The 27,714-nt window shown below is 64.6% G+C and overlaps 1 protein-coding gene across 2 annotated transcripts in view; it reads left to right on the forward strand.

Moving 5' to 3' along the window:
• Nucleotides 1–3,159: 3,159 nt before the first annotated feature.
• The window catches only part of CRISPLD2 (cysteine rich secretory protein LCCL domain containing 2), a 49,061-nt gene continuing 24,506 nt past the window's right edge, over nt 3,160–27,714 (forward strand). Inside the window, exons 1-7 of one of the 2 annotated variants that reach the window (XM_062175817.1) lie at nt 3,160–3,247; nt 16,177–16,475; nt 20,092–20,210; nt 22,198–22,330; nt 22,841–22,956; nt 25,899–25,999; nt 26,759–26,884. In XM_062175817.1, coding sequence (XP_062031801.1) covers nt 16,236–16,475; nt 20,092–20,210; nt 22,198–22,330; nt 22,841–22,956; nt 25,899–25,999; nt 26,759–26,884 — 835 coding nt within the window. In that variant the 5' untranslated portion in view covers nt 3,160–3,247; nt 16,177–16,235. Of the gene's footprint in view, nt 3,248–16,176; nt 16,476–20,091; nt 20,211–22,197; nt 22,331–22,840; nt 22,957–25,898; nt 26,000–26,758; nt 26,885–27,714 lie in introns of those variants that run through there. The other variant, XM_062175816.1, reaches the window with a different exon arrangement.

Below are 27,714 nucleotides of genomic sequence, written 5' to 3' on the forward strand. Positions count from 1 at the left end.
CTCTGTGACCCAGCTGTTCATGGTCTTTGATGCTGGGTCGAGGCCTGGTGACATCCGCAGCTGCCGGGCGGGCGTGGTGGGAATGAGCGAGAACCTGGCGCCCTCCACCGCGCTCCTCAGGTCCGGTTCCAGGGCTTTCGGCGGAAATACCTGGTGAGCGAGGGAGGGGTGTGAGGATGAGGGCTGGCAGCCCCGCAGAGACACCGGAGGGAGGAGGGGGAGGCTGGAGGCGGCGAATGGTGATGCTCCTGGGACCTCGAGCAGAGGCGGGTGGTCCCTCCGTCAGCCAGGGAGAGTGGCCGGGGCCGGGCTCCTCACTGTGACCGGAGGGGTTTTTCTCTTTGTCCTAAAGTCCCCACGACTGCAGTGCCCCCCCGCATGGTGATAGGGTCTTGGGCTGGGACCGCCCCCTTCCCCGGGGGACACCTAGGAGCCTCCTGGTCCTTTCCCACCCCGGACTGCCCGGAGCTCTGCATGGCCCATGACACACCGTCTCATCCAAATTCAAAGGATATTTTTTTGGGAAATGACATTCTGAGATTGCAAAATGATGGAAAAGCTGATCAAACTAACCTTTCTCTCTTTTTGCGTTCTGGCCCTAATAACAAAGATTAACTAGCGCTGGCGCGCGCTGGCCTTGTTCTCATTAGTCTCCATGTGTTAGCGTTTAAGGCTCGGCGGGCAGGGGGGCCGTTCTGTCGCCCTGCTTCTATGGAAGGGACACTGAACACAGAGCAACTGACTGCTCAAGACGGACAGCTTGGAAGAGGGGGCGGTGGCATTTGAACCCAGCCTAAATGGTGCCCGCGAGCAGGCCAAGGACTCCGCCTGCCCTGTGGGTGATCCAGCCCAGCAGCTGTAGCTCAGAGTTCAGGCGACGTGAGTGGGGACACGCGGCTGGGGCCTGGGGTGGGGGGGTCAGGATGCAAACTCAAGGCTGCTGAGATGCAAAAACGGGCGCCTAGCCCAGCCCCGTGAGGAGGGGGTGCGGTGGGAGGTGTTCTCACAGCATGTCGGGAAGTTCCCGGCTCGCTGCCTGCACAGAGGTGTGCTGGTGTCTCCCCTTGGGCGCTGGGCAGGCGTGGTGACTCAGCCCACCGTGGGGCCGTCACAGGTCTCTCATCTGCCACCTGCCTCTCTGGAAGCTTGTGCCAGGAGAGTCAGCCACACATAAAAACTCTGACTACCCCAGGACCGCCGTGCAGGGAAGGCCAGCGCAGGCGTGCGCTCCACAGTGCCGCTGCGACCCCACAGACGGCCCGCGCCGCCTGCCCGCCCTGGGGGTGCCCCGTGTGGGCGTCCAGCCCCGGCCAGTACTGACCGCAGCCCCCTGAGGGGCCCCATGAGGGAGAGCGTGGCCTGGGTTCCTGACGACGAGCAGAGTGAGAGCTGGGTGAGGGATAGCGTGTTAGTCACCAGGGCTCACACAGCGTCCACTGAGGAGTTTATGAGTGAGCTCCTCTGACACACGTATGAGAAAGGTACTGGCTTCCGGGGTGCTCGCTGTCTGGTTTTCTTTATTTTTGAGGATTTTTTTTTTTTTTGACAGGCAGAGTGGACAGTGAGAGAGACAGAGAGAAAGATCTTCCTTTGCCGTTGGTTCACCCCCCAATGGCCGCCGCGGCTGGCGTGCTGTGGCCGGCACACCACGCTGATCCGAAGCCAGGAGCCAGGTGCCCCTCCTGGTCTCCAATGCGGGTGCAGGGCCCAAGCACTTGGGCCATCCTCCACTGCACTCTCGGGCCACAGCAGAGAGTTGGTCTGGAAGAGGGGCAACCGGGACAAAATCCGGTGCCCCGACTGGGACTAGAACCCGGTGTGCCAGCACCACAAGGCAGAGGATTAGCCTAGTGAGCTGTGGCGCTGGCCGGCGCCGGCCGGGGATTTTTATTTATTTATTTCAGAGGTAGAGTTACAGACAGGGAAGAGGGAGAGACAGAGAAAGATCTTCCATCCGCTGGTTCATTCCCCCAATGGTCACAGTGGCTGGAGCTGGGCCAATCAAAACCCAGGAACCAGGAGCTTCTTTCAGGTCTCCGACACGGGTGCAGGGACCCAAGGACTTGGGCCATTTTCCACTGTTTTCCCAGGCTATAAGCAGGGAGCTGGATCTGAAGTGGAGCAGCAGGGACTCAAACTGGCGCCCATGTGGGATGCAGGCACTGCAGGCGGTGGCCAGGTCGTTGTGTTTGTTTGTTTATTTATTTATTTTTGACAGGCAGAGTTAGAGGGCAAGGTCTTCCTTTTCTGTTGGTTCACACCCCAAATGGCCGCTACGGCCGGCACTGTGCCGATCCGAAGCCAGGAGCCAGGTGCTTCCTCCTGGTCTCCCATGCGGCTGCAGGGCCCAAGCACTTGGGCCATCCTCCACTGCCTTCCCAGGCCTGCAGCCCGGGGCCTGGCTCCCAGGGACACTGTCAGCGAGTGTGTAGGAGGGGCTTGTGATGACCAGTCGCTGCAGGGGCTTCTGCGTGGATCAACGGCGTGGACCCAGGGCTGCGCACGGTGGCCCACGTCAGGACACCGGGGCCCTGGGCTCTTCCAGGGGATATGATTTGCATCACGCCCTCTGGCTCTGCACTGATTCCCGACTGTACCTGCCCAGGGTGAGGGTGCTAGATGCCACTGGCAGAAAGCTAAGGTTTGGACATGGTCTGTGGCTCCCTGGCTACAGGAGCCGGGGGCAGCTTTGCCCCAAGCCTATGGAGCAATCCCCACCTGCTCCCATCGCCCGGCAGGGAATGGCGCGCGCGCCCGTGTGAACCCTGCAAGCGCTAGGCTTTGCCCCAGTTGCCAAGCCCGGGAGGTCGCCTTCCTATACCGGTTTTCCAGGTCAGCCTCAGAGAGCTGGGATTTGGTCAGTTTGCTAACCCCTGATGGAAGCGCTCGGCCCCGCCCTGGGCCCATATCAAGCACTCAATACAGCCGAGGGGCGAGGAACGCGCCCGCCTTGGAGCCGAGCCCTCGGCGCCAGCGGCCAGGCCACCGGAGCCCGGCCGGCTGCCCGAGCCTCCGCCCGCCCGGGGGGCCCCGCGGTGGGCGGGGAGAGAGGGCCAGGCCAATCAGCGCCCCCGGCCCCTGGAGGGCGTGGCCTCCGGGTCCAGGGCGGACTACAAGAGGCGGCGAGCGGGGCTCGGGGCTCCACTCGGCGTCGGTCTGCGCCCGCGGTCTCCTGCGTGTCGTCGGCTCTTCCCGCCCAGCTTGCCCGCTAGCTACCGGCGAGGCGGCAACTGGAACCCCCGCGGAGGTAAGCGTTACTCTCCTGCCTCCGAGAGCTCCGCGTGCCACCGCTGCGCCCGGGGCTCGCCCCGCACCTCGGAGCCCTGCCTCGGGGCGCGCCCTGTTACAGATGAACACCCTGAGGCCCCGGGAGGCCCGGTCGTTCGTCCAGGCCCAGGAGGTGGAGGAGCCGGGACGGGGAGCCGGCGTGAGCGCAGACGCGCGCCCCGGAGGCTGTGCGCGCCCGGGAGGCTGTGCGCTCCTCGGCGTGCGCTGCGGGACTTGCTGGCGTCGGCGGCGCTCCCCCCTTGGCGGTGGGTGTCTGTAGGTGGACGCCAGTGGCACGGGTGACAAAACCTTCCCCTCTAAATGTTAACTTTTGGTATTGGACAGCGTTCCAGTGGGTTCTACCCACGTGTGGCTGGCTGGTGACCAGGGCGGGCGCGCATGCTGCTCCGTGGGGGCCACGCCCCTTTGGGGGTTCCTTTAGCTGCACACCTGCAAGGTCAGAGAGCTGGGGTGAGTGGGCCGGGCGGAGCTCCGTCGGCTTCCAGCGCCTCGGATGGCTGTGTGCAAGCCGGGGCTCTTCCGGGGAACTTGTTCCTAAGTCTCTGTAGCCAGAGTGGGCGGCAGTGTAACTCCGCGCCTGGGGAGGATTGTGCTGGCAGCTGGGGGTCTTGGGCGCTCGGCTGCTGCCCCAGCCGGAGAGAGCCAGGGCCAGCTGCCCAGGTGGGACCGTCCAGAGCCGCCTTTTGCCAGGGTTGGGCTGGTGGACAGGCCTGGAGGGAGTCCACCGATGCCTGCTCATGGCCGTGCTGCTTGAGGGAGGGTGGCCCCGGCTGAGGGAAGCGGCCGAAACGTGTTCAAGTGCCCAGTGCCCCTTGCAGACGAGAGCGGGTCCGTGTGCTGAGGGTGCCTTGCTCCGGCAGCACCGGGGAACTCGCCTTCCCCCACTGGGGTGTGCAGCCTGCTGGGTGAGGCAGCGAGAGATTGGGGGCCTCCAGCACACAGGCTGAGGGTGCTGGGCCCCTGGTATCGGTTTTCGCCCCTGGTCTGGCCGTTTCCACGCGGGGGAAGGAGCTGTTTGGCTGCTGAGCCCGCGTGGGGCCGTGCCGTGCGCACTTCCTGCAGCAAAGCCTGCAGCGCACCTGGGCACCAGGCGTGCAGGTCCTGTTTCGCAGCTGAGGAGGCTGGGGCTTAGCGAGGGGAGGGGATTGCCCGAGAGCCCCCAGCTGGCGTGCGCTGCTGCCTCCCCCCCCCAGCTCGCTCTGGCTCCAGCCCCGCACGCCGGGCCTCCTTCCCCAGCCTTCTCCGGCCTGCCCGGCTGCACCTGACCCTCACCCAGGGCTGGACGGCGCCAAGGAGGGGACGCGCCGGCGGTGAGTGCCGGTTCGTGACACAGCGCCGGCAGCTGGCATTCATCAGACGATTGCCACGGGCGGGATCTTCCCCGGGCGTTCGCGGCTGACCTGGTGTGCTGCCCGGTGAGGTGGGCACTTTTTACAAGGGGGAAACTGAGGTTCGGGAACAAGGAAGTCGTGCACTCCACCCTGATGCGGCCGGGAGCAGGGAGACGGCCCTCCTGGCTGGCCCTGTCGGCGAGTGACAGCTTCACTGAGTTTCTCCAGCCAGGTGGGTGATTCAATTAGATTCCTTTCCTTTTTTTTTTTTTTTTTTTTTCTTTGAGACAGAGACAGAGACAGGGAAATCTCCCCTCTGGTGATTCATTGGCTCCCTGGCCAGGACCAAAGCAGGGGCCCATTCCAGGTGTCCCCTGTGACCTGCGCCATCGCCACAGCCTCCTGGGCTCTGCCGGAGCTGGGGCTTGAACCCACGCACTCTGGGATGCTGGCATCACCCTCTTGAGCAGACACGTGCCCAGCATGGGCACTTTGCCAGGGACACAGGTGCCCCAGGGCGTGGCTCTGCTGACAGGTCCCAGGACCGGCACTGAGTTCTTGGCTGGCTCCCGGGGCTCTGCCTCTGGGGTGGAGACAGGACAGTGGGCGGGGGGGTGGGGAGGCCATGGTAAGAGGAGCGTCAGGTCCCTAAAAGCCCCCAGCCTTCATCCCCTGAAGACTCCAGTGGATCTCAGGCCCCTGTAGGGCACGTTTGATGGTGTCTGCGAGCAGGACCCCAAGCACTGGCCGTCGGCCTGTGGGAGCTGCACCGTCTCCCTCCTGTCACGAGTGCGGTTTGCTGTGGGGGGAGGGGCCTCTGCTCCACTCTGGATGTTTTTTTTTTTTTTTTTTTTTTTTTTTGCAAACTCACTAGTTTTTGATCAGTCCCAGATGTTACACCCGGCATCACTCAGAGGAGCCGACGGCTTGTTGAGAAGGGACAATGCTACGCAGGCATACTTGGATTTCACTCCAGGGAGCCAGAGAGATGGGCTGGGACCTGGGGACCTGTGGGGTCCTACAGGGGTGTGCCCTGGTGTGGTTTTCCGAGTACACGCACCGGGGCATAGGGTGCATGGGCGGTATTGTCTGATCGTCCGTATGCACAAACAGCAACTCCCTCCCCTCTGCCCCCAGCGCCACTGATCTCCCCACCCCGGGGACCGGCTCATGCCGGACGCTACCGTCAGACACGTGGCCTTCTGTGCTGGCCGCTCAGCACCAGGTCTGAGGTTCAGCCACGCGGTGATGTGGATCAGTTCCTTCACGTGGCCGACGAGTACTCCCCTGCGTGGAGGGGCTGCCTGCTCTTCCCTCGCTGGGTGTTTGGGCCGTCTCTGCACTTGGCTGGGTGAGCAGTCCTGCTCTGAGCATTTGTGTGCAGGGTTTGCTGCAGGTGCGTGGGTTCGTTCCTCTCGGGTGTCTGCCTAGGAGCAGAGCTGCGGAGGCACCTGCCGCCTTGTCGCCTCCTCTCGGGGCATCTCCTCCTGAGGTGGCTGAGGTCCTTTGCTGTGGCTGCAGGGAACCCTTGCTCCTGGGCGCACTGAGGAGCGTCCCGCCTGGGGTCACGTTGCCCTGGCCGTGCAGCTGGAGTTCTGCTGGACAGAGGCCCCTTTCCCAGCTCCGAGGACATCGTGGTCCGGCCCGGGGAGATTTATCTTCTGTTGTCTCGAGGGCTGTATCAGCTTAGAGCAAAACCACAGGATCAGAGGGAAAATAAAAAGTCCTAATGAGGATTATGCAACCTCCGGGCTTCCACTTAGAAAGAACATTTTAAATGATGAAATCCCACATTTTCAGTCCCCGTCTCTGGGGCTTATCCCGCTCTGAGTGCAGAGTGGCTGGGCTCCAGCGGGAAGAACCACGCCTCCACTCTGCCTGCAGACCAGCGATCCTGGAACGAACCCTGCCCCAGCCCTCGCACAAAGGAAAAACCCCACTGGGCTGTGTCCAGGCCTGAGAGCGAGCGCGGGGCTGGCATCTTAGAGCTGCAGGCTGGATAAGAGCCGGAGAACTTCAGAGCACTGAGCCAGCGTCTTGTGGCCAGGGGAGCTGGCCGGGATGCACGGGGCAGAGGCACCGCCTGCGTGCCAAGGCCCAGAGGTGGCCGAGGGCCAGGGACCTTTGGAGAGTGGCTGGACGTCGCGAGCGCCTGGATCCAGAGGGTCAGGCTTGGGGAGCGAGGACCTGCCAGCAGGTGTGTGGGCTGTGCCCCTCAGTGTACCACACGGGAATAACACAGCGGCCTTTGTGTAGCGGCTCCTCTGGCGTGAGCTGTGTTCCCCGCATGGTGGAGAACACGCAGATGCAGCAAGAAGGGTCCCGACTCCGGGAGCTGACTTTTCACCTCTTGGTCTGTCCCGCTGCCACAGCGTCGCTGTCCCTTACACCTCTTCCCCCGACTGTACCTTGCAGCTAAGGGCAAGAGCCCCCTGCAGCCACGCCCCTGGCCGGCGTTGGCCGGCACCTGACGGCAGTGCCTTCCGTCCCTGGCGGCAGTGATGGTCGTGACCTGCTGAAAAAAAAGTGCTTGGAACCCTGGGGGCAGTAAAAACACCAATGTGTTCTCGTTGGTAGGAAGTTGGGCAAGCTTGGGGGGAGGGGAGCTGTGAGAGGCTGGGGCGAGCGAGAGCGGGGACTCTCAAAGGGGCTTCCCTCCGCTGGCAGTAGCAGCCGCCCCGCCCCTGGGAACTGGACAGAGAGGCGTTTCCAGGCCATCCAGCCCTCCAGAATCAGAAGCTGTGGGGGCGGGGCTGGCTCCGTCTGGGCCGAGCTTCCAGCGCTGTGACCCTGGGGAGGCTCGAGCTGACCGAGGCGTGCCCTGGGGTCCTGGCGTGAAGCTGGGACATGCATGGAAGGTCTTAGAAGAGAATGGAGTGAGCGGCTTGGACGCCCTGAGACCACCCCCCTTGGAGGCCTTGAAGCCCCTCCGGAGCCACCAGATGGCAGCTGTGAGTCCCGGGGCTGCGGGGCTGAGCAAGGGTCCCGAGGAGTGCAGCACCTGCCTCTGGCACACACTGGTGCCCTGGGCGCCCCGGTATTGATAGCTCCTAGGGACCACCACCCCTGCGAGAGTGAGCCGGTGCCTCCCGGTCTCGGAGGCGCACCTGGGTGCACGCTCCGTCCCGGCCGCCCCGACACAGCCCCTCTGTCCTCAGCCCAGGGAGGCAGCGCCCCTGAAACCACAGCTCCTTCCCAGGACCTGGGAGGCCTGGCTGGCTGGGGACTGAGCGGATATTTCCCATGGGGCTTTGGCTTGGCTGCACAAAGTGCCCTCTCGGATGTCAGATGAACTGGGCGCTGTCTGGGACGTCGCGGGCTCTGATGGTCCCAGCGGCAGACCCCCGCTGGCCACGGAGCCTTAGCTAGGCTCTGACAGGACACGTTCAAGTTCAGCTGGAGGGCTCTCTGCCCTCTCAGTCGCTGGGGCTCTGCAGGGAGCGCCCTGGGGCGTCTCCCTCACCCCACAGTGATGTTCTTGCTGCTCCTGCTCGTGTTTAGCCCCTTCTTCACACGGAGGTCTTAAGGGGACTTTAGACTCCAGGAGAGCAGTGCGTGGTCATTCATGTCCCGCGTGGATTCCCTCAGCCAGACCAGCTCCTGGGCCCCTTCAGCCCCTCGGCTGCCTGCACCCTGCCCTGGGCTGCCGTTTCCAGACGGCTCGTGGCATGGACGGGCTTTGCGTGGCTTTGAACTTCCCATAAATGGAACAGTGCATGTTTCGTCTCTGGCTTCTGGCTGCGTTTGCTTGGCACTGACTCCGTGAGGTCTGTGACGGTGCAGCCGGAAGGAAGGGTTGCAAAACGTGAATGAGACTCCACCCGGCCGCACTTGGATTGCCTCTGCTCTGTGAGTGACCTCGGGACTCCCCGGCGTGTCCTTCGAGGCCCTGCCACCAGGCTTTGGCCACCTCTGTGGCCCCACTCGCTCCCCTCCCCCACCCCCAGTCATGCCTGGATCACGCAAGCCGCTGAGGTTGTGTCTTAGGGCTTCCTGCCCCCTGCGATTCCCCTTCCTGGAGGGCGCGGTGGCCTTGCTGTCCCCCTGAGCGGTGCGCTCCTCCCCCACTGCTGCCCAGAACTCCCCAGCACCCCAACGCCTTTCGGGCTTACCCCAGCCTGTGCGTCTGCCTGCTGCTGTCTCCGTGCGGGTGCTTACCTGCACACCCAGGGTCTGCCCTGAGACTGTGACCTGCAAAGCAGCATGGGGACTCCATGGCCTGGCTCTTACCTCCTCCCTGCCGGTGCCACGCTGTCCCGGGGAATCGGGCATTTGGGGCAGGGAGACTGGTTCACGCTGCCAGCCCGGCAGCCTGGAGCAGGGGTGAGCAGAACCCGAATTGACTCAGGAGGAGAAGCGAAAGAAGGTTCTGGCTCCGCGCCGTGGAGGAAACCCAGGGCTCACATGGAGGTCAGGAAACAGAGGCGCAGAGGGGCCTCTCCACAGCTCCTCCAGTGGAGGTGGGATCAGAACCCACGTTCTGCCCCCTCAGCCGCCCCACAGTGCCATCGGGGGTGGTCACTCTGCTCCTTTGGGGGCAGAGTCCCTGCTGGGCCTGCTGTCCGCAGGGAAGCCCCCATGCGTGTATGCGAAGGGAGAGCAGCCCCAGGGTGCGGGGTCTCCGGTCGCTTCTGGACTGCCCTGGCTTGCACAGAGAGCGTCTGGCTTGCGGTTTGCACAAAGTGGACGAGGACGCGTCTGTTGAGCGATTGTTCTCTCGTCCAGGACGCTGGGTCCGTGCGCCCACAGCTGCTGTGGCGGCCTGGGCTCAGCGGGCAGGTGCACCATGCCTTGCGTCCCGTGCGCTTGGTGTTTGCTGAGGGGACGGAAGGTTCCAGGGTGTCTGTGGGCCTGTTGCTGTCGCTGTCGGGTCGAGGGCACCGTGGCCATCCCCCCGCTCAGGGAACCCACACAATGCGGTGCTTGCGGAGCTACAAGTGGAGAACAGCTGTGCCCCCTGCCCCCCAGGCCTGGCCCTGCTCCTGGGAGGGGTTGGAGGCGAACCCGCGGGAGCCGGTGCGGGAGGGGTGCCCGGGCCTGCTGGCACTCTGGTGCCTGTCCACACAGCGTCCTGCCCAGCTCCGGGATGGGCTGGGGGTGTCCCTCCCGCCGGCCGTGGCCTCATTCCTGGAATTGCTGCATGGTTTGTGGGGATGGCTCATTTGTGGTTGGCCTCTTGCTCAGAGTTCCAGTTCATTTTTGTGAGTTCTGGGGAACAGCAGAGCCTGGGGAACCCCTGGCCTGGGGGTCAGCTGCTGTCCGTGGGCGGTGTGCCTCCGCCGAGGGAGTGGCTGTGACGTGGGGCAGTAGGTCAGAGATGGCCTTGTGTTGCGGACAGTGGCTGCCAGCCCAGCTGGGACAGCTCAGTAGCTGGAGCGCAGTGAGTGAGCCGGCATTGTCCTCGGGCGTCAGTGTGACCGTGAGCAAGTTGCTATTCTTTCTCGAGCCTCAATCTTCTCATCTCTAAAATGGGTCTAATAATGACAGTGACTCCATCAGCTTATGAAGAGGAGAAAATGGGAGGAGTTGCCTGCATTGGCTGGTTTGTCATTTTTCGTTTACTATTTATTCCTTTATTTGAAAGGCAGAGTGACAAACAGAGCGAGAGGTCTTCCAGCCACTGGCTCACTCCCCAAAAGGCCACAACAGCCAGGGCCGGGCCAGGCCGAAGCCAGGAGCTCCGTCAGGTCTCCCACGTGGGTGGCAGGGACCCAAGTACTGGAGTGTCACCTGCTGCTTCCAGGGTGCACGTTGGCAGGCAGCGGAAGCCAGGAGCCCCACCAGGTCTCCCAGGTGGCAGGGCCTGTGCTCGGGCAGCGCTCTAACCCCCAGAGCCCTAGACCGTGGGGCCAGGAGGGCGGACGTCAGGTCCGTCGATGGCAGTGTGGGAGGCGTGGTCCAGTGGCAGCTGGTTGGGTCCCTTGGGTCGCTGGGGCCGCACCCTCCAGGACAGGTGTGGGGAGAGGGGCTGTGTAGAAGCCTGAGTTGGGCCCAGCCGCTCTCCCTCCCTGGCCACACGATCTTCGCTCTGCCTGACCTGCCGTTGCCATCCAGTGCCCTCACCACGTGCTTGGTCTCGGACTTCAGCCTCCAGAAGTGGACAGAATACCTCTTCTCTATATCGCCGCCTCGGGTGTTTCATTATTGTAACAAAAAACCCTAACACAACAGGGTTTTATTTTGTTGCTTTTTGAAAATAGTTATTTTTTAAAAAGTTTTTAAAAATGTATTAATTGTATTTATTTGAAAGAGGCAGAGAGTGCTCCCTTTCAGTGTTTCACTCCAATAGCCAGGACTGGGCCAGGCGGAAACCAGCAGCCGGGACCTCCCCCCGGGGACCCGAGCGCTTGAGCCATCACCTGCTGCCCCCCAGGGTGTGCACCAGTAGGGAGCTGGATCAGAAGTAGAGCCAGGACCTGAGCCCAGGGCCAATGATACAGGAAGCTGGCATCTCAACTGCTACACCCAGGATTTAAAATTTTTTTTTATCTGAAAGGCAGAATTACAGAAAGATACACAGTGAGTGAGATGCTCCATCTGCTGGTTCACTCCCCAAATGGCCACAACAGCCAAACCAAAGTCAGGAACCAGGAGCTTCCTCTAGGTCTCCCCTGTGGGTGCAAGGTTCCAAGCACTTGGGCAGAGAGCTGGATTGGAAGTGGAGCAGCCGGGACTCGAACCAGTGGCCATATGAGATGCAGGTGCCACAGGCTGTGGCTTTACCTGCTACACCACAGCACCAACCCCGACCCCAGGGCTTTCAGATACTTCGCAGGGAAAGCCGCTTCCCTCCTGCGTCTTCTCTCCAGCTCTAGAACTGCGTCTGTGGCCCGGCTGGTGTTGGCGTCGTTACCCCGGCAGCCAGTGCAGGCCGAGCACGCATGTCCGTGACCCCGGTCACTCCTTCCAGCCCAGGGCCTGCCTTTCACCCCTCTTACCTTAGAGACGTAAAGACCGGGGCCCAGAGGAGCTAAGTGCCGAGGCCACGCAGCAGGCAGGGGGCAGGGTCAGGACCGGACCCCCCCGGCTCTCTGGGCTGCGCTCACTCAGCCCTTATACGGCTCTCTGGCCTGGCCTGGGGGCAGGGGGCGCACACTCATTGCATGGCTATTTGCTGAACGCTGGCTTGTCAGTTGTGAATCACGCCGGCAGGTCTGCGGCAGGATTCGGCTGGAAGAGGCTTCCAGGAAGTGGCACCCCCTGCGCTGCTCTCCGGAGTGGGGATGAATGTGCAGCGTGGGCAGGGCTGGGGCAGGCCAGGGTCACGGGACGGGCGCTGGGAACAGCATGTGCGGAAGCTGAGAGCTCGGCCCAGACACGGAGCTGACGCCCGCCAGGCTGAGCCTGAGATCCGTGTTTCTGGCAGACTTAGCTAAACACCCTTGAGAACAGCTGGACGAGGTGATGCAACCGACCCGACCATGAGCCCGGGTGTGCAGACCCTGCTGGGAACGGGGCAGGGGTCTGCTGGTCCCTTGGCCGGGGTGGCGGGGGCGGTTGGAGGGCTAATACAGTCTCCCAGAGTGAGGCTGTGCACGCGGGGGGAAGCTTGGGTTCCGGGTGCCCTCCCGCTTCAGCCACGCCACCTCTCATCCGCCAGTTAGTGCCTCTGGACTCAGTCTTGGGGGCTGTAAAATGGGCATGCGGACACCCTCCTGGCAGGTGCAGACGTGGGTGAGCTCCGCACCACGCCGCGGAACTGTGTCCCCACAGCTGTGCTGTGCCAGGCGTGGGCCTGGCCGTGCATCCTGGACTCGAGAGCTTTCTTTGGTCGCCTGCCAGCCTCGGTCACGCCCCGGCGTCTGGTGTGTTTGCAAGAGGTCCTGCAGCCCTTATCTTGTGTGTGGGCTTAGGACTTGGTTTTGCAACTCTGGCCAAAGAGGGCAGAAACTTCCAGGAAGCCTCTGTGTCTGTCTGTCGTGCAGCCGCGCAGCCCGCAGAGGCCGCCTCGGGTGAGCTGGGAGGCCAGGAGAGCGAGCAGGGGGCCTCCCTAAGGGGCACTCGCGGCTGGCGACCCCTGGGTGACTCAGGGAGAAGTACCATGCTGGGGGGCACAGGAGCATCTATCGAGCCAGGGTCGGAGGTCAGCTGATGGTCTCACGGTCGGGGAGGGGAGGTGGTTGATCAAGGTGAAGGCAGGCTGGTTTCTCGGGGCCTCTGCCCCGGCTTGTGGACACCGACTTCTCCCCTGGGGGCCTGCGTCCTCACCTGCTCTCCGTATCAACCCCATCATGCTGGGTTAGGGCCCAGCCCCAGGACACCTGAACCCCGTGACCTCTTAAAGGTCACCGTGTGAGGGGCCGGGGCCTGTGCTGGCTCTGAGTGCGGCGCTGCTTCTCGGCTTAAAGTCGTCGGTGTCCTCCGCAGGGGCTGTGCAGCCGGGGCCTTGACGCTTCGCCCCCACTCCCACTGCCAGGGCCCCTGGGCTCCCGCCGGGCCAGACCACGTTGAGACCCAGTCCTCAGGGCGCGCCGGCCAGCTCCGTGCTGTGCGGGGTTGGCCACGGGCAGGTGTGCGTCGGCCTGGCCAGCGACCGTGGCAGGTGTACAAAGGCACCAGGAGAGGCCACTCACCTCCGGCTTGTGCCCATGCCCACGGAGGAGCTCCCTCTGAGTCCCCGCTCCTCCCGGCCCCACGGCCCACTCGAGAGACCGTGCATTGTCCTTGCAGGCTGCTGGAAGGCCCGGCTCTGGCCACGGGCGTCCCTTTAATGCCTTGGTGCTAGATGGGGAGCAGGGGCCTGGGAGCACCCGGGAATGAGTACGTGCTCGGGAGGCGCAGCCGAGCCAGCCATCGTGCATCTTTAATTTTGTTAAAGATTTATTTTTCTTTATTTAAAAAGCAGAGTAACAGAAGGAGAGATGCAGAAAGAAATCTTCCATCTACTGGTTCACTCCCCAGATGGCTGTAACAGCTGGGGCTGAGTCAGAGCTTCATCTGGCTCTCCCACGTGGGTGCAGGGCCCAGGCACTTGGGCCGTCCTCTGCTGCTTTCCCAGGTGCATTAGCAGGGAGCTGGATCAGAAGTGGAGCCGCCGGGACTTGAACCGGCGCCCACATGGCGGGCTTTCCCCACCGCACCACAACAGCGGCTCGCACTGTGCGTGCATGAGCGCCGGCCTTTTGTTTGATTTCACCCAGCAGATTTGAAGACAATAGAAACGGCCAGGGGCTGCCCCTGTGGATGGCCCCCGGGTCACATGGTGCGCAGTTCCTGCCCCCGGGCCTGGCCCCTCAGTGAGCATGCGCCCGCCTTCCCTCTTACTGGCTTGAGATTCGCAGCTGGAAATAAGCTCTTAGAGGCGAAGACTCCCAGCTTCTCCTCCCCACTTCTGTTCCTCCCCCGCGCCGTGAACTTGGTCTGAATTTAGTTCTGGTTCATTCCACAGCCCCAGTCTACACGCGTGTACACAGACACACAGAACACACACCCGTGTCTCTGTGGCATAGACAAAAGTCTCCACGAATGAGAAATAGGGTCCCGTGTCTCCGTCGTCGGCGTGACGTCCACGCCTGCTTCCTGGCTCACGGCGACCTTGGCTGTGTTCAGGCCACGGAGCGTTCTCATTGGCTCCTGTCAGCTGCCTGGAGAGGCCTCCTGCCCCGCTCACCGTGGGTTTGCTGGCCCTCTGACAGCCCTGCAGGTTGTCACTGCAGGTGCACACCGGGGTTTGCATCTTTCGGGCCACAGTGGAGTCACGGAGCCATTTCTGCTTCGTGGGCTTGGGGCAGATTGAGCCTTCGCCTGACGCCAGGAGGGACACCCGGTGATGTCAGCGCCTGTCCTCCAATCGCAGCCTGACGTCCTGCGACTCGGCCCCAGCTCCTCGGGCTGACCCTCAGCACTGGGAATGTGCATATATGGCCGCGAGCCTGGCCTGCAGCGGGTGGGGCCCTGGGAACGTCTGTGCTCCTGCTTTGAGGCCCTGGCGGAGAGGGCCCACGGGTCCTCCCCCCAGAGCCGGGCTGTGCCCCGGAGGCCGCTTCTGAGGAGAGAGCCGTGTCCAGCTCGCCGCAGAGGGGCCGAGGGGGGCCGTTATGCTCTGGCGCAGAGGGGCCTGGCGTGTCGCCAGGGTGCGGGTGGGAACCGCGGCGTTCCCATAGCTGCCTGACGGGCTGGCCCACTCCCGGGATGCCCATCTTGACGTTCGTCCGCGTCTGGTCCCCGAGGACGGCCTCCTGCAGCCAGAGCCAGCCTTGGCAAGCGAAGCCGTGTGGGCGAAGACCCAGGGACGTGTCCCCGAGGACCCAGCCCCTCGAAGCTCCAGGAGGGGCGCTTTGGGGCAGGGCCGCCGCCCTCCCCGTGCAGACTCAGGGCCCTCACTGTGGCCCCTGGGCCCCCTGCACTGTGTCAGCCCTGCCCCGCGGTGTGGGGACTGGAGGTTTCCTCCGCTGTTCACCCACGCAGTGCTAGCTCCCCGAGGTGGCGGGGGACAGCGTCCTCTCCGTCTTGGATCCAGAGCAAAACGGATACTCCACGCCGAGCATGCTGGGTAAACTGAGCCTCACTTCCAGGACCTGGGAGTTTTACCCTTAACCTTGGTCCACGGCGTGTGCATTGGTGATGTGACTTCAGCAGTGCCTGGGGGGGGGGGGGACGTAGAAGTCAATTAGGCCACAGACCCAGCTGAGCCCCAAGTGGAGGAAAGGCCCACCCAGTGAGAAGTTGGGTGCTGAGGGCACGAGGCGAGGAGAGACCACTCCAGGAGAGCGTGTTGGAATCCAGCTGGAAGCCCCTGACCCGACTCCTGCTCCACTTCCTGTCTGTGGGCCCTGACCCCAGCTCTACTTCCTGTCTGTGGGCCCTGACCCCCAATCCAATTCCTGTCCCCCTGCTCCACTTCCTGTCCATGGGCCCTGACCCCCGATCCGCTTCCTGTCCGCGGGCCCTGACCCCTGCTCCACTTCCTGTCCGTGGGTCCTGACCCCCGCTCTACTTCCTGTCTGTGGGCCCTGACCCCCAATCCAATTCCTGTCCCCCTGCTCCACTTCCTGTCCTTGGGCCCTGACCCCCAATCCACTTCCTGTCCTTGGGCCCTGACCCTTGCTCCACTTCCTGTCCATGGGCCCTGACCCCTGATCCACTTCCTGTCCTTGGGCCCTGACCCTTGCTCTCCTTCCTGTCCGTGGGCCCTGACCCCCAATCCACTTCCTGTCCTTGGGCCCTGACCCTTGCTCTCCTTCCTGTCTGTGGGCCCTGACCCCAATCCACTTCCTGCCTATGGGCCTTGACCCCTGCTCCACTTCCTGCCTGTGGGCCCTGACCCCTGCTCAACTTCCTGTCTGCGGGCCCTGACCCCCGCTCTACTTCCTGTCTGCGGGCCCTGACCCCCGATCCACTTCCTGCCCGTGGGCCCTGACCCCCGATCCACTTCCTGTCCATGGGCCCTGACCCCCAGCTCCGCTTCCCACCTCTGTCCTGACGTTGGGCGTCTGTGCACTGCAGTGTGAGTGTCCACTCTCTGAAATGGGGGGTTTTGCCTGCCCCTTCCCGGCTCTGGCCCAGGCCATGGTGGCTGCACACTCACTCTCCCTCCTCCCGCTGCCTCTCCTTCCAGGGCTCTCGCACCCACCTTTGCTTCAGGAACCCGGAAGCCTGGTGTTGCTACAGGGAGCCATGCGCCGCGTCCTGCCCAGCGTCCTGCCCTTGGGGCTGGTGTTGCTGGCCTGGGGGGCCCAAGGCCTCTTCCTGCCCAATGCCACCCACTGGGAGCAGCTGCTCGCCAAGTACCGGCAGGACACGCCCCACGCCCGCTCCCGCAGGGCCATCTCCAGGGCTGACCGCGAGGAGATCCTGATGCTGCACAACCAGCTACGTGGCCAGGTGCACCCGCAGGCCTCCAACATGGAGTACATGGTGAGCGGCCAGGCAGGCGGCGAGGGCCGAGTCGGGCCGGGGGGCGGGCTCGGGGGCTCCCAGGCTGAGAGAACATCCCCTTGGCTCGCTTGCTCGCTCTCTTGGAAGATTTGTTTGAAAGAGGGAGATCTTCTACTGTCTGGCACACTCCCCCAGGGCTGGGCTAGGTGCAAGCCAGGAGCCTGGAGCTGCAGCCGGGTCTCCCAGGTGAATGGCAGGGCCCACGCCCTTGGCCAGAGTCTGCTGCCTTCCCAGGTGCTGGCCGGGAAGCAAAGCGGCTAGGGTGCCAGGGTGCTGGCGTCCCAGGCTGCGGCTGAACCCACTGCGCCTCTTGGCTTTCTGTTCTTTTTTTCTTCATTTATTTATTTGAAAGGCAGAGTTACAGAGGCAGAGGCAGAGGGAGAAAGAGAAAGAAAGGTGCTCCATCCGCTGGTCCGTTCCCCGAATGGCCACAATGGCCGAAGCTGAGCCGAAGCCAGGAGCCAGGAACTTCTTCTGGGTCTCCCACAAGGGTGCAGGGGCCCAAGCACTTGGGCCATTTTCCACTGCCCTCCCAGGCCACAGCAGGGAGCTAGAACAGAAGTGGAGCAGCCGGGACTCGAACTGGCACCCATATAGGATGCTGGTGCTGATGGTGGAGGCGTAGCCCACTACACCATGGCGCCGGTGCCAGCTTTGTTCTTGGCACTGCGAGGTAGTGCTGGGTCTGGCCCAGCCCTGGACACTGAGGGTATTTGAGGAGTGACCTAGCAATGGGAGATCGCTCTCCCCCACTTCTACTCCCCCCCTCCCCCTCCCCCTCTCCTCCTCCCCCTCCCCCGTCACATAACCAGATCTTTGTTAAAGAAGACGAAGGAGAAACGTGCAGGGTGCCTGAGGAACTCGATTTCTAGTTTGACTTGATTCGGCTTAGCTCCGTGCAGACCGCCACGCGCGGCCCCTGGCTGCCGTGTGGGACAGTCGGAGGGGCCGGGGAGGCAGCGCTTGCCCCAGATTGGTCTCCCCTGTGTCCCGTGTCCTGTTCTCCTCGCCCCCTGAAGTGTACGCGTGCTGGGTCTCCCACCCAGGAACTAGCACACTGGAGCCGGTGCTCACAGCTGGCCAGCGGCAGAGCTGGCACCGAGACGCCCAGCGCTGTCCCGCCGCGGCCCGGCCTCCCTCCCGGCTTTCCCACCGCCCTGCCCTCCTTGTTCCCCTCACGCCTCTATGGCAGGGGCCTCCCCTCCCCCCCCTTCCTTGTAGCCCTTCTGCCCTGGGGCTCCTGTCACTGTGCAGGGAGGTGAGCCAGAGCTTCTAGAAGGAAGCCGCCTGTCTCGCTCACTTAGCTTCGGCAGAGAGTTCCCGGGTGTCCCCTGGGATGCCCTGCCCCTGCCCTGGAGCCCTTCCCCTCCTCGCTGGCTTTGGGAAACTCTGGGGCGTCGCCGGCCCAGGCCACTGCCTGTTTCTCCCTCTGCACTCGGCAGGGGACTCGCCGTGGTCCAGGGCGCCCTGCGTGCCCGCGAGCCCCTCGCGTCACCCTGCTCGGCTCATGCGTCACTGTGGCCGGGTCGCTGGGCGGCGTCCCCTACGCAAGGCTCTCCCTTCGGGACTGTGTCATGAAGCCGAGTCCTTCTGCCCCTTGGGAACATTGCCCCGGCCTTTACCCAAGGGTGTGTGCTGATTCTGGGAGGAAATACAGGCTCCTTTAAAAAAAACCCAGTGCCCGGCGCCTTGGGCGGCTGTTCTTAGGGTCAGAAGTACAGGAAATGGAGCTGAGTTTGTGGGGTTCAGGTGTGGACTCCCCCCCGCCCCCCGACGGCCACATTCCCCCGGGAGCGCGGCTGGGGGCAGCGTGGGAGCCAGCCTGCCTGGGTCCACCCCAGGTCTGCTCCTCCTGCTGCAGGCAGACGCCTGGGGTCTCTGAAGTCCCTTCCTCTTCTCGCGGTCTCCTCAGATCCCCGGACTGTCCAGCTGGGGAAGGAGGGACGGTGTAAGGGGCAGGGGTTGGCCAAGGTCAACCCTGGGGCCTTGGCCTGGGTTTTCCAGGGGTGGCTGCCCCAGGCTCCTGTGTGGAACTCCGTTCCCAGCCAGCTTTCGGGGACCCCCAGGGGAAGGGTCCCAGTCTGCCAGGGTCTGTCCTCAGCCCTGATGACAGGTCGCCCCCAGTCCACCCGCCAGCTCCCAGCGGCTTTGAGAGAGTCCGGTGTCCGTCCGAGATGGAGTATTTGCCGCGCTCAGGGAGCCCACAGGCCACGTGCACAGGCGTAGAACCGAGGTGGGCCGTGCTGACACGCACGGGGTGAACCGCACCCTGCAGCGGGGGGCGTTAGGGGGCCATCCTGCGCCTCGGCGCACTGGGGCTCAGAGACGGATGCTGCCCAGGACTTGCATGGCTGCGAGCAGCGAGGCCGAGGCACGGCCACTCTGTCCCCACAGCCTGCATGTGGGAGGCGTGGTGCTTACGGAACCACTGGGTGGCAGGGGGCTGGCCTCCCTTCCCCGTGTCCCTGCCGTCCGCACACCTGCGGTTCAGTTAAAGGATTAATTCTGCGCTGACTCTGCGCCTCCCACGTGCCTGGCGCGGTGTGGAGAGGAGTGGGGCTCCGTCCTCGGGGTGCCCTCTCTGTGCCAGGCCGCTCTAGATCCTGGCAGGGTCACAGCTCGGACTTTTCCTGCTGGGAAATACCGCAGGAAACACGGAGAGAAAATGGCCATGGCATAGCAGGGCCAGGCTGCACGTCCCATCCTCCCCCCGCCCCCGGCCTGGTGGCCACGGCTCCCTCGGGCAGGGAGGCTTCTGCCTCTCTCGACACCCAGGAGCCCGGCTGCTGTGTCCCGCAGGTGGGAGCAGCTTGCCTGGCGCAGCTCCCCTGGTGGCCCTGGGCCTCGCTGCTGCTTTCACACTGGGTTCCTGCAAGTAAGCGGGCCAGCGTGCAGCTGGGGCCCACGGCCGGCCCAGCTTCCCGTCGGTGGGTGGCGAGTGTAGGCGCTGGAGCTGCGCCTCTCCTGCTGCCACCCACACCCGTGTTTGAGATGAGGGTCCTGGGGTGCGGAGAGGGTAAAGGGTGCACTTGGCTGTTCCGGGGCCGGCAGCCGGGACCACACCCTGTGCCACGTGGGAGACCGAGTCGTTCTGCTGTTGTCATGCCTGCTGTGGCCAGCACAGAACAGCGCTCACCCGCGGGGGCAGTCCACCAGGTCCCTGGAGACCAGGTTCGGCGCCTGGTTGTGTTGCGACTCAGAGCCCGGCTTCCTGCTCTGTAAGGTGGGAGTGGGGGTGCCCGGCTGCAGAGGCTTGTGGCTGAGCGCGATGGAGGGATTCGGGTGAAATCTGGGGCCGGGCACACCCAGGGCACAGGTGACACCCAGGGGCCACGGCCATCAGCAGCGGCTCCCGGGCCCACTGAGGACTGGTTGTCGCTCGCCTGCCATTCCACACGGCGTGTGGTGTTTGGTCTGTGGGTCCTGTGGTTCAGTCTCCGAGGCCGGCAGAGGTGGGACTGGCTGGGGTCAGCAGTGGCGTGGAGGCCGGCCTGGGAGCCTTCGGAGCTGGGCCCTCGCTCCTCGCGGGGCAGCATCGCGTGCTGCACGCCGGCCAAGGGCTCTGCCTCTGACACCTGTCTCTCCTCCCCCACAGACCTGGGATGAAGAACTGGAGAGGTCGGCGACGTCCTGGGCCCAGCAGTGCCTCTGGGAGCACGGGCCCTCCAGCCTGCTGGTGTTCATCGGGCAGAACCTGGCCGTGCACTGGGGCAGGTGAGCGTGGCGGGCTTCCCATGAGCGGCCGCCGTGGCCCCTCGAGAGCCGGCTGCCACTGCTGGGCACCTGCAGGTGCTCACGTCCTCCTCGTGCCGCAGGGGAATGCAGCCTGAGAGACAGACAGGCCGAGCCCTTGCCCCCAGGCACGTGGGGAAACTGAGGCTCGGCACCGGCACCTCTCTGAGTGCCTGGCAAAGCAGGCTGGAGCCTGGGTGGCTGATCTCGGGTCCTGGTGGTGAGACTAGGGGTGGGGTTCTCTGTCTGCACTCATCTCCCTGAAAGGGCTCCGGTCCCCATTGCTGCTGGTCAGCAGAGCCCTGGCTGGGGGGCAGGGGCACAGGGACTCACTGCCTCCTCTCAGCCCCCAGGAGCTCCTGTGCACCCTGTGAGACTGAGCCAGGCTCCACCTCGAGGGGAAAGTGCCCCTCACCCCTCCTTCCACTGACCCCTCCGAGCCTCTGCGGCCCCTTGGCCTGGCAACACCTGTGTCCCCTGGGAGGAGCTGATGGCTGCCGGCTCTGTGAAGCCAGCTGCCCCCAGAGCCACACATCCTTGCAACCAAGGAAGCTGGAAGCCGCCCCCCGGGGACAGAGTACTGCACTGGGGGAGCGACCAGAGCCAGCACCACGCCCGCTGGCCATGAAGACTTAGGACCCCCGGGGGCGCCCAGGGCCCCGGCGTGGAGCAGCGACGCTCGCCTTTAGGTTGGCGGCACACCGGGCAGGGAGTGACTTGGAAGGAGATCCACACGGGGAACTTTGCTTTTTTTTTTTTTTTTTTTTTTGACAGGCAGAGTGGACAGTGAGAGAGAGAGACAGAGAGAAAGGTCTTCCTTTGCCGTTGGTTCACCCTCCAATGGCCGTTGTGGCTGGCGCGCTGCGGCCAGTGCACCGCGCTGATCCGATGGCAGGAGCCAGGTGCTTCTCCTGGTCTCCCATGGGGTGCAGGGCCCAAGCACTTGGGCCATCCTCCACTGCACTCCCGGGCCATAGCAGAGAGCTGGCCTGGAAGAGGGGCAACCGGGACAGAATCCAGCGCCCCAACCAGGACTAGAACATGGTGTGCCGGCGCCGCAAGGCGGAGGATTAGCCTATTGAGGCACGGCGCCGGCCAGAACTTTGCTTTTTACACACGGATGTGCGAGGCAGTGTCAGGGGTGTGGGTGGGGGGCAGGGCCGCAGCTCCCTTGTGTAGGCGGGCCTGACCCTGACCACTGCGGGTCCCTGCCTGTCTCCCCGGGCACGTGGCCCTCACAGGTGGCCGCTCCCGCGTGACGCTGGGTCTCCCCTTGCTGGTGACGGCTGTGAGCACAGGTCGGCACCAGTTGCTTTTCTTTCCTGCTTCACAGAGCTGGGGCCAGCCTGGCGGGCGGGGCTCTGGGGAGCTGTGGCCGCCACAGGAGCTCTCGACGCGGGGGCTCTGGGTGCTGACGTCCTGAGTCTGTGCACCTTGGCTGCGCGGCCCCGGGGGGCCCGGGAGCTTCCCTCGGATGAGTTTCCTGGTTTGGGCCTCAGTCCTGGGGTGCCCAGGATCCAGGAGGGGGGTGTGACGGGAACCCCGCTGCTCTGCCCCCGTAGCTTGGTGTTTCCCAGCTTGCAGCCCCCCCCCCCCACTGCCACAGAGGTGGCGTCTGTGTCGCCTCCTTAACGCTCCTCCCTCTGGGCTTGGCGCGGACTCAGGTCTTCAGTCTGGTTCAGCAGCATCTTTGAGATGTGGGGTCAGGGGCTCGTAGACGTCTCCTTGGACGTAACAACAAAAGCATCGGAGGACTCGAGCGAGAGTGCCCCATGCCCACGGGGTGGGTGGGCGCACCAGGGGGACCCCAGGGACGAGCCCCAGGCAAGCTGCTCTCCCGTCCTGGCTTTTGGCACCTTTCACAGGGGCTGGTGGAGGTTGGGGCTGCTCCTCCGGACGGCAGTGCCGGGCACTCGGTGCCCGCGGGGGTTTTGCTGTGGCCGGGAGTGACAGGCGCTGTGCCCTGCAGGTACCGCTCCCCGGCGATGCACGTGCAGGCCTGGTATGACGAGGTGAAGGACTTCATCTTCCCCCAGCCCCACGAGTGCAACCCGTGGTGTCCGGAGAGGTGCCTGGGGCCCACGTGCGCCCACTACACACAGGTAACCGGAGCGGCCGCGACCTCAGCCCTGCCCCCTGCCCTGCCCCTCGCTGGAGGGGGCGGCCTCTGCGCTCTCGCTTCTCCGTCTCCGGTGCTGTCGCTGCGTGCAGCAAGGTCAGAGACCGAGGAGACGGGGGACTTCGTGGCCAGGTCGCACCGCCAGGGGCGTCTTCAATGCATTGTGTGTGCGTGTGTGTCTGTGTGTGTGACTCTGTGCGTGTGTGTATGTGTCTGTGTGTGTGACTGTGACTGTGTGTGTGACTGTGTGTGCGTGTGTGTGTCTGCGACTGTGTGTGTGTGCATGTGTGTGTCTGTGACTGTGTGTGTCTGTGACTGTGTGTGTGTCTGTGTGTTTTTTTTCTTAGGGGGAGTTCAGTTGTTTATTATTTTGCTTCCTGAAGGAACTGGTTGGCTCCCGGGAGGGTTGGGGGGAAACGGTCGCCCCTTGGCGCCCCAGCGCCGGCCCTGTGGTCCCAGCCCCGCCCCACGCCGCACCCTGCTATCTCTGCAGGTGGTCTGGGCTACCACCAACAAGATAGGCTGTGCCGTGAACACCTGCCCCCGCATGGACGTGTGGGGGAGCATCTGGGAGAACGCCGTGTACCTCGTCTGCAACTACTCTCCCAAGTAAGCGCGGGCTGGGGCTGGGGCTGGGGCTGGGGCTGGGGCTGCCGGCCCGGCCCGTGGGTGAGTGCTGGTGGCCCGGGCCTCCAGGCGGGGGTGTGGCACCTGTTTTTCTGCTGGGGCCATTTTCGTATCTGTAATGTGGGCCGCATGTAGAGCCTGGGTTTATTGCAGATTCACTGAGTTCCCAGTTCCGCCTGCGGTTGCCACGGCAGGGCCGAAACAGAGGGATCTGCCGGCCGTCTACCGCCGCGGGCCGGGCGCTCCCTGCGCCGGATGGCTGGGCGGTGGCAGCGAGTCCCCGGGCTTGGTCTGTCTTCCTGCTCTGCCTACCATGCCTCTTGGTGCCAGGACGGCTGCAGAGCCCCTGCACCTGTCTTCCCAGCAGAAGGGACTGGGATGGCAGGGAAGGGGCGCTCTCCTTTGACCTCCTCACCCCTGCGTCGCTCTCCTTGTGCCACTGGCCAGAGCTCGCCCAGTCACAGACGGCGTAGCAGGATGGCCCCCGCTGGTTTCGGGAGGCAGCGCCCTGAGCGGTCGGCTGGGCCTTCCACAGTGGAATTACTTGTGTGGCTCTCGCATCTCAGCTTGGCTGTCATCCCAGACGGGGCCCTGTCAGCCACCCCTCCCCATGGCATGTCCTGGTCGGCAGGTGTCCCTCACCCGTCCCCTCACTCACCTGGCCTACTCGGTGGACAGGTGCGTGGTGGCTCCTGCCGGCGTATGTGCCCAGGGCTGTTTGTCCTTAAGTCAGAAGCCCGGCTGGAAGGCGTGGTCAGAATCAGCAGTCTTCGCGCCCTTAGCCCCTGTCACTCTAGACAGAAGGCCATGAGCCTGCGGCGCGCAGCTGGACACGCGTGTTAGTGCACCGGGCCTGCGGCCGGGGCTTCCCCGCAGCCGTGCCTCTCGCCGGGCTGGTGCTGGCGGCTGCAGGTTCCTGCGCCGGGCTGGCAGGCGGGTGCTGCCGAGGGCTCTGCCTGGCCGGGCCCCCTGTGCCGTGCGAGCAGAGGCTTGCTACTGGGAACCAGCCTCGTGCCCTCCTCTCTCCTGGCTTCCGTTCCTGGGGGCCCCGTCTCCGGATGCAGTCGCCTGGGAGCTGGGGCTTTGGTACAGGAGCCTGAGGGGCACAGCTTAGCCCAGGGCAGGATGTGCGCCGCCGCCCGTCGATTTCATTTACATTTTTATTTATTTGTTTCAAAGGGAGACAGCTCTCCCATCCCCGGAGTTCGTTCCCCAAATCCCTACAAGAGCCATGTCTGGGCCAGGCTGGAGCCAGGAGCCGGGAACTGGATCCGTGCCTTCCCTGGGGGTGGCGAGAACCCATCCCCGGAGTTCGTTCCCCAAATCCCTACAAGAGCCATGTCTGGGCCAGGCTGGAGCCAGGAGCCGGGAACTGGATCCGTGCCTTCCCTGGGGGTGGCGAGAACCCATCCCCGGAGTTCGTTCCCCAAATCCCTACAAGAACCACGTCTGGGCCAGGCTGGAGCCAGGAGCCGGGAACTGGATCCGTGCCTTCCCTGGGGGTGGCGAGAACCCAAGCGCTTGAGCTGTCGCCTGTGCCCCCAGGGAGCGTTAGCGGGAAGCTGGAGTTGGGAAGCAGAGCCCGGGTAGGACCCAGGCGCGCCCGGTACGGGATGCAGGCGTCCGTGCCGGGTCCTGTGTCCATTCTCCTCTCTCCCTGTGGGTCCGTGTGGTCTATGTGGACTGCCCACGGGAACGGGGCCAGACGGGAGGCCCGGTCTTTGTGCTCCGTGGCTTCCGTGGGCCTCTCGTGGTGTTGGGTGAGGCCTGTGGCTTTCTCCTGGTGGCTGCGTGGTGGTGCGCGCGCCCCGACCACATGCTGTAGGAGCGAGTCGGAGCCTGGGGCTGTGCGGCGGGCACCCAGGTGCAGGGGCCCTGGCGGAGCTGGGGGCCTTGGACTGCTGCACGGCTCAGGCCCTTGGGGGTGGGGCAGCTGAGGGCCGCCCAGGGCCCAAGGAGACCGTCTAGCCCTGGGGCCTGGGAGGCAGGAGCTGGGCTTCATCGTTGGGGACATCTGGGGCCCTGGGCACCACGGGGACGTGGCTGGGGGCTCAGGACCCCTCTGGATTTCACCATGGACAACACAGCAGAGCCCCTCCCTCTGCCCTGACCCGGGGGCACTGAGGGGATGGTCCCGGCGGGCTTGCTGGTGTAGTCATGGCTCACAGGAGCCTTCACCGAGCCGATGCTGGCTGGAGGGCTTCCTGTGGGTGGGGACTCGCACTGCTCGGGGTCCGTTTCACAGAAGAGACAGGCTCAGGGCAGGGGGGAGTTGGCAGGGCCCCCACACAGGCATGGGGCTGCATGGGCGACTGGGCACCTGGGATGGAAGTTTCTAGACGGCACTGCAGCAGCCTGTTGCTGGTTATGGCGGCCTGAGTGTGTGCCGCAGAGGGCCTGGCCCTGGAGGCATCTGATGGGGTGGCGGGGGCAGGGGAGGGACCCCAGCCGGAAGTGGACAGTGCCTGTGAGACACGGAGGGGAGAGTGTGTGCCCAGGGTCCTGAGCTGCCCCCTCACTGCTGTTAACCGACTCGGGCGAGTCGGTTAACCTCTCTGTGCCTTGGCTTCTTCCTTGTCCTGGATGCGGCTCACCGCAGACGCACCGGCTTTTCCTGCACACGGGCTGCGTTCTGGGTGGTGGTTGGCGTGCTGTGAGGGGCTGACAGCACACACACCGACGAGCCGGGCGAGGTGCCAGGCGGCAGGACGTCTTACCGCAGTGCCCGCGGTGCCCTGCGATTCCAGAATCCCCTGGACCCCATGCGCCGAGGATCCAGGAGAGCCCTCACCCCATACCGCCCCCCCCCCCACCCGGCACGCGCCGTCCTTCCAACCAGCCGGTGGCTCGGTTTGGGGCCCCTGGGTGAGCTGGGCCCAGGGGAGTGGCTGCCCCTGCTGAGGGTGTCCCTGGTCTGTTTGCAGGGGAAACTGGATCGGAGAAGCCCCCTACAAAGTCGGCCCACCCTGCTCTGCGTGCCCGCCCAGCTACGGAGGCGGCTGCTGGAACAACCTGTGCTACAAAGGTAGGCCAGCGGGCCGGGTGCCCCCGGGGAATGCCGTGGGGAACGCCGCCAGGTGGAGCCAGTGGGACTCCCTTGGCCTGTCGCCGCGGGGAGGGAACGCCGCCAGGTCTCCAGATGGAGTCGTGTCACCCCGACCCAGTCCTGCTGCAGACCCCCTGGGAGTGGCCAGAGCCTGCCAGCCTGGCTCTGCCTCACCCTGCCTCCTGGAGACCCCTTGCTGCCCCCTCACGAGCACCTGCTGTGCCGGAGGTGGCCTTGAACACGGACCCATCTCAGCCTCCTGGGTCCCTGGGGTCTGGCACAAAGCGGACAAGGGCAGGGGATGTGGAAGGCGGGTGGGGTCTTCTCCTGCTGCCAGGGTGCATCCCTGGTGGGCTCTCCCAGGCCAGGAGCTCGCTCTCCGCTCTCCCTGCCTAGCCCATGTGGTGATGGCCGGCGGGAGTTACCCGTGCCCGGAGTTTTCCTGGAGGGTCCCAGCGTGGCCCAGGGCTGCCGGCTCATGTGGCTGAGCCTGGGGACTTGTGTGGCTCCATCGGCAGGCCCTGCAGCACCTGGGAGACTGGGCGAGAGGTGGGAGGGGCCTGCAGGGGGTCGCGAGGTCAGAGCCTGTGTAGAGCAGGGGTCGCACGCCCTGTGGGTCACCCTGCCCGCTGCGGGGCTTCCCGGGGCGAGAGGCACAACAGCAAGGCAGGTGCCTGCACACCTGGCCGACGAACCTGGGCGTGCCTCCTCCAGCTCTGATGTTGCCCCCTCCTCCAGGAAGCTTCCCTGGATTTGGCCGACAGACGCTGCATCTGCCCAAGTGCGCCCATCAACCCTATGTCCCTCGTCGACTTTTCCCGTCCCACGGTCACGACAGCGGGCCGCTCCAGGGCCAGGTGGCAGGTGTGTCCCGCGAGGCCTCTGAGTCCACAGAGTGCTGTTTTCTGAGCGCAAACGCCCGCCGAGTCCTTAGCCCCCGACGAAACCCCAGGTATTCTCACCGCTGCTCGGGGAGGAACGTGCCCAGCTCCCCCGGCTGGCGCCCCGCCTTCCCGGCTGGCCATGCCGAGCCTCCGGCTAAGCGTCTTATCAGCGTAAGCTCCTTAATAAGCGCAAATTGAGGATGGCTGGCAAGGCCGCGACCTGTAGCGGAGACGCGGGGATAAGCGCGACTTCCTTCTCTCCAGCCGCTCCCGGCCTGGGGCAGGGGGGCTGGAGCCCTGGCCTGGCCCCATCCCAGCTGTGGGAGCGTGGGTGGTCATTTGGGCTCTTCAAGGCTCGGTTTTGCCATCTGTGAAATGGGCCCTCTGCTGCTTCCTGAGGCAGAGGTGCTGGCCCGGCTGGCGGTGGACACCCCAGGCCTGCAGCCGACCGGTCATAGGTGACCTCATCCGGGCTTTTCCCGGCACCAGGCCGGGCTCAGCCCAGCTGCCCCGGGCGAGCAAGTGTGGTTTCCTTGTGCGCGTCTGGGGCGAGGGCCGTCCGCCCGTCTTCTCGCGCAGGGCGCCCTCGGAGGCCTTCGCCCGCGTTCCCAGGCTGTGTTCGGCGACGTTAAGGCGCGATTAGGAGGCCAGTGGCAGAGCACAGTGGGGCTTCAGTCCCGGGCGGCGTGCGTGGCTGCGTGCATGCGCAGGGCGCGCTGCCTCTCACCCGGGTCTTCCAGCAGCTTCTGCCGGTGGCGCAGCTGCGTGGGCGCTGGCGGAGCCCCAGCTGCTGGGCGCGTACTTTGTCTT

The sequence above is a fragment of the Lepus europaeus genome, chromosome 19 (assembly GCF_033115175.1).
Source record: "Lepus europaeus isolate LE1 chromosome 19, mLepTim1.pri, whole genome shotgun sequence".
In the NCBI taxonomy this organism is placed as follows: Eukaryota; Metazoa; Chordata; class Mammalia; order Lagomorpha; family Leporidae; genus Lepus; species Lepus europaeus.